General features: G+C 37.1%; 1 protein-coding gene across 1 annotated transcript in view; it reads right to left on the reverse strand.

Moving 5' to 3' along the window:
- Positions 1 to 322: 322 nt before the first annotated feature.
- Positions 323 to 3155, reverse strand: part of znf846 (zinc finger protein 846) — a gene marked incomplete at its 5' end in the record, with an annotated part of 42679 nt that continues 39846 nt past the window's right edge. The window contains 1 exon segment of the mRNA NM_001431149.1: positions 323 to 1750. Coding sequence (NP_001418078.1) covers positions 504 to 1750 — 1247 coding nt within the window. The 3' untranslated portion in view covers positions 323 to 503.

Genomic DNA, 3155 nt, shown 5'->3' on the forward strand with positions numbered 1-3155 from the left:
TGTCAGCAATGTAACGCGGAAGTAACGTATAGAGAGCTCGGCTTGTAACTATACTCGAATTTCTATTTTGAAAATTATAAGGCGTTAAATTACTCCGTTACTAAAAAAGTAATCAAATTACAGGAACGCGTTACTAAGTAATGCGTTACTGCCCAACACTGATTACCAGTGCATTCTTTCACTAAAGATGAATCATATAATGCAGCACAATGTTCATTATTTCATGTAGTTTGTCATTTTATTCATAATCTCTCATTTACATTGTAGTATGAGTTTAACAAATATATCAATTAATGGAATAGAGAGATGTCTCTATACGATCAAAACTGGAGGGTGTATATCACAACCTCTCAAGATTTGAAACTACAACAAAGTAAATGGTTAGGTGTAGATACAGATGTTAATGTGCAAAAAAGAAAACAAAAAGCCAAAAGCAAAGTATAAAGAGGTGATGCAAATAAAAGAAGGGGTTATAAAGGCCGACAATCACATTTTGCCCACATTCAGCTGCGGTGTGAACGTTTCCTTAATTTCACACAGACGCATATTTTCTGGTGCAATTTTAATTTGCCGAACCATTTAAACCTCTTTCCACACAAAGAACACAAATAGTGTTTCACATTTTCATGACTTTTCAAGTGTATCTGTAAGTGTGACGACAAAAGAAATTTTTTGTTACACTGATCACAATTAAATGGCATTCCTCCAGAGTGACTGCGCTGGTGATTTTTCACATTTCTGTTTTTTCTTAACCTCTTGTCACACTCAGAACTCTGCCATTTCTGTCCAGAATGAGTTTGCAAATGACGTTTCACATCTCTTTGATATGTGAAACACTTGTCACACTGAAGACACTTGAAAGGCTTCTCTCCAGTGTGAAGCCTTGAGTGAGTTTTAAGATTTCCTTTTTGTGAGAAGCTCTTCCCGCACAGTTTGCAGGCGTAAGGCTTCTCTCCAGTGTGAAGACTCATGTGAGTGCTGAGGCTTTTTTTATGACTGAAACTCTTTCTACACTGATTACATTTAAAACAGTTCTCTCCTGAGTGAATTCTTATGTGGTAATTAAGGGTTACCTTATGTGCGAAACTCTTTCCACACTGACCACATACAAACGGCTTCTCCCCAGTGTGAATGTTCTTGTGATATCTAAGGTTTAGTTCTGTTGTGAAGCTCTTTTCACACTGATCACATGTAAACAGCTTCTCTCCGGTGTGAATTCTCATGTGGGAATTAAGGGTGTTTTTATGTGCAAATCTCTGTCCACACTGAGGGCATGTATAAGGCTTTTCTCCAGTGTGAATTCTCATGTGGACTTTAAGGTTTCCTTTTTGAGTGAAACTGCTCCCACACTGTTGGCAGGTGAAAGAGCTCTCTCCAGTGTGAATTCTCATGTGGATATCAAGGTTTTGTTTTTTAGTAAAACGTTTTCCACACTGTTTGCAGATGAAAGAGTTCTCTCCAGTGTGGAGTCTCATATGGACTAAAAGGTTTTGTTTCTGACTGAAACTCTTTCCACACTGTTGGCAGGTGTAAGGCTTTTCTCCAGTGTGAAGTCTAATGTGGACTATAAGGTTTTGTTTTTGATTGAAGCTCTTTCCACACTGTTGGCAGGTGAAAGAACTGTTAGCTTTGGTCTTCTTAGCTCTTTTACGTGTGGATTTTTCTCCAGTTATGAAAATATGTTTCTCATTCTGATTTTTCTCTTCCATTTCATTCAGTTCTTGACTCTCCTCTTTAAGGGTCATCAGGTCTACAGTGAAAAAAGACAAATGTAAGTTAACACCAGTTTAATGGCACAAAGTAACAGACATCAAAACCAACATAAGGTATCAAAACTTGTTTCCTGTAATCACAGAACCTATTCTGAATTTTGTTAACTTTTCGCTTTCTTTACTTTCAAGCCGTTATAAAACCCCTTATCAAGCACAGCTTGAATAAAGGAGAAATGGTTTAGAGCTAAATCATACAGAACTTTGTTGTGTCGCTGGACTTGCCTATATCCTATCACCAACAGCCTGTAGCGAATCAGCTCATGGGGAAATATGAATAATTAATCATAACTAGTTATAATTAATTATAAATATTTAGATCCGCTGTAGATATTTACTTGACCTCTCAGGGTCAACTGTCTGTCAATTCTAAGAACGTTAATTTCCTGGTTAAGGGAAATAACTTCCTTACTGTACAACTCTACACAGAGCCTGTAGCATAAATCTGCAGTTATGAGCAAACAATGACCAACGTCAAGTGTGATACAAGTAAGACTTTATTAACTACATAAACACTTAAACTAGTCCAACATACTACATAAACACTTAAACTGGCCTAACATACACATAAACACTTAAACTGGTCTAACATACACATAAACACACACACACACACGCATACAGTTGGTATAGGAAAGGGTTAAAGCTTAAGCAGTAAAGAGGAGAGAAATAAGGAATGAAGTTATGGAACCATTTGCATATTCAGCAGATCTACACCTGAGGGAAACGTCAGATTCTTAGTTCAAACACACCTTTGTAAAAAGGTGCAAATGATACCTAATGTATCAATTAATAAGACTAAGTTTGAATACTTGCACGAAAAAAAAAAAAAAAAGATTATTTGATGCATCACCATTTTTCTTCAACTCTGTGTGAGCAGTTAAATGCACTTGCATCTCAAAATGTTTTTTTGATACTTAATTAAAGTAGTCAGTTGTGTCTTGTGAAGAGGACAAAACATCTGATATGTTAAAAAACGATCTGTGCATTAATGGAATTAACCAGGGCTCAAAATTGATGCTTGTCCAAGACTAGTGTCACGCCCATGGACTCTTTGTGTTGTGTTTTCCCTCCCCAGGTGTGCTGTGTTCCCTTTAATTAGTCATTCCTTGCACCTGTGTTTTTCCAATCACCCAGTGTTTAAAAGCCCCAGTCCTTTCAGTTAGTGTTTGTCGCTCCTCAAACGTCATTCCTTGTGTTCCAGTGTCTCCTACATTCCCCGTGTGATCATTAAAGACTGTGAATTGAAGTATCTCCATGTTTCCTCGTTCCTCGCTCCTTGCCTCCCGAGAATTGTGACAAGTTGGTTAACTTCATTTATCAAATAGATACAGTCAAACCAAAATTTATTCAGACACCTTCAACATTTCTCACATTATCACAGTT

Source organism: Sinocyclocheilus rhinocerous, unplaced genomic scaffold, assembly GCF_001515625.1.
Source record: "Sinocyclocheilus rhinocerous isolate Xijiao unplaced genomic scaffold, SAMN03320098_v1.1 scaffold2886, whole genome shotgun sequence".
Classification (NCBI taxonomy): domain Eukaryota; kingdom Metazoa; phylum Chordata; class Actinopteri; order Cypriniformes; family Cyprinidae; genus Sinocyclocheilus; species Sinocyclocheilus rhinocerous.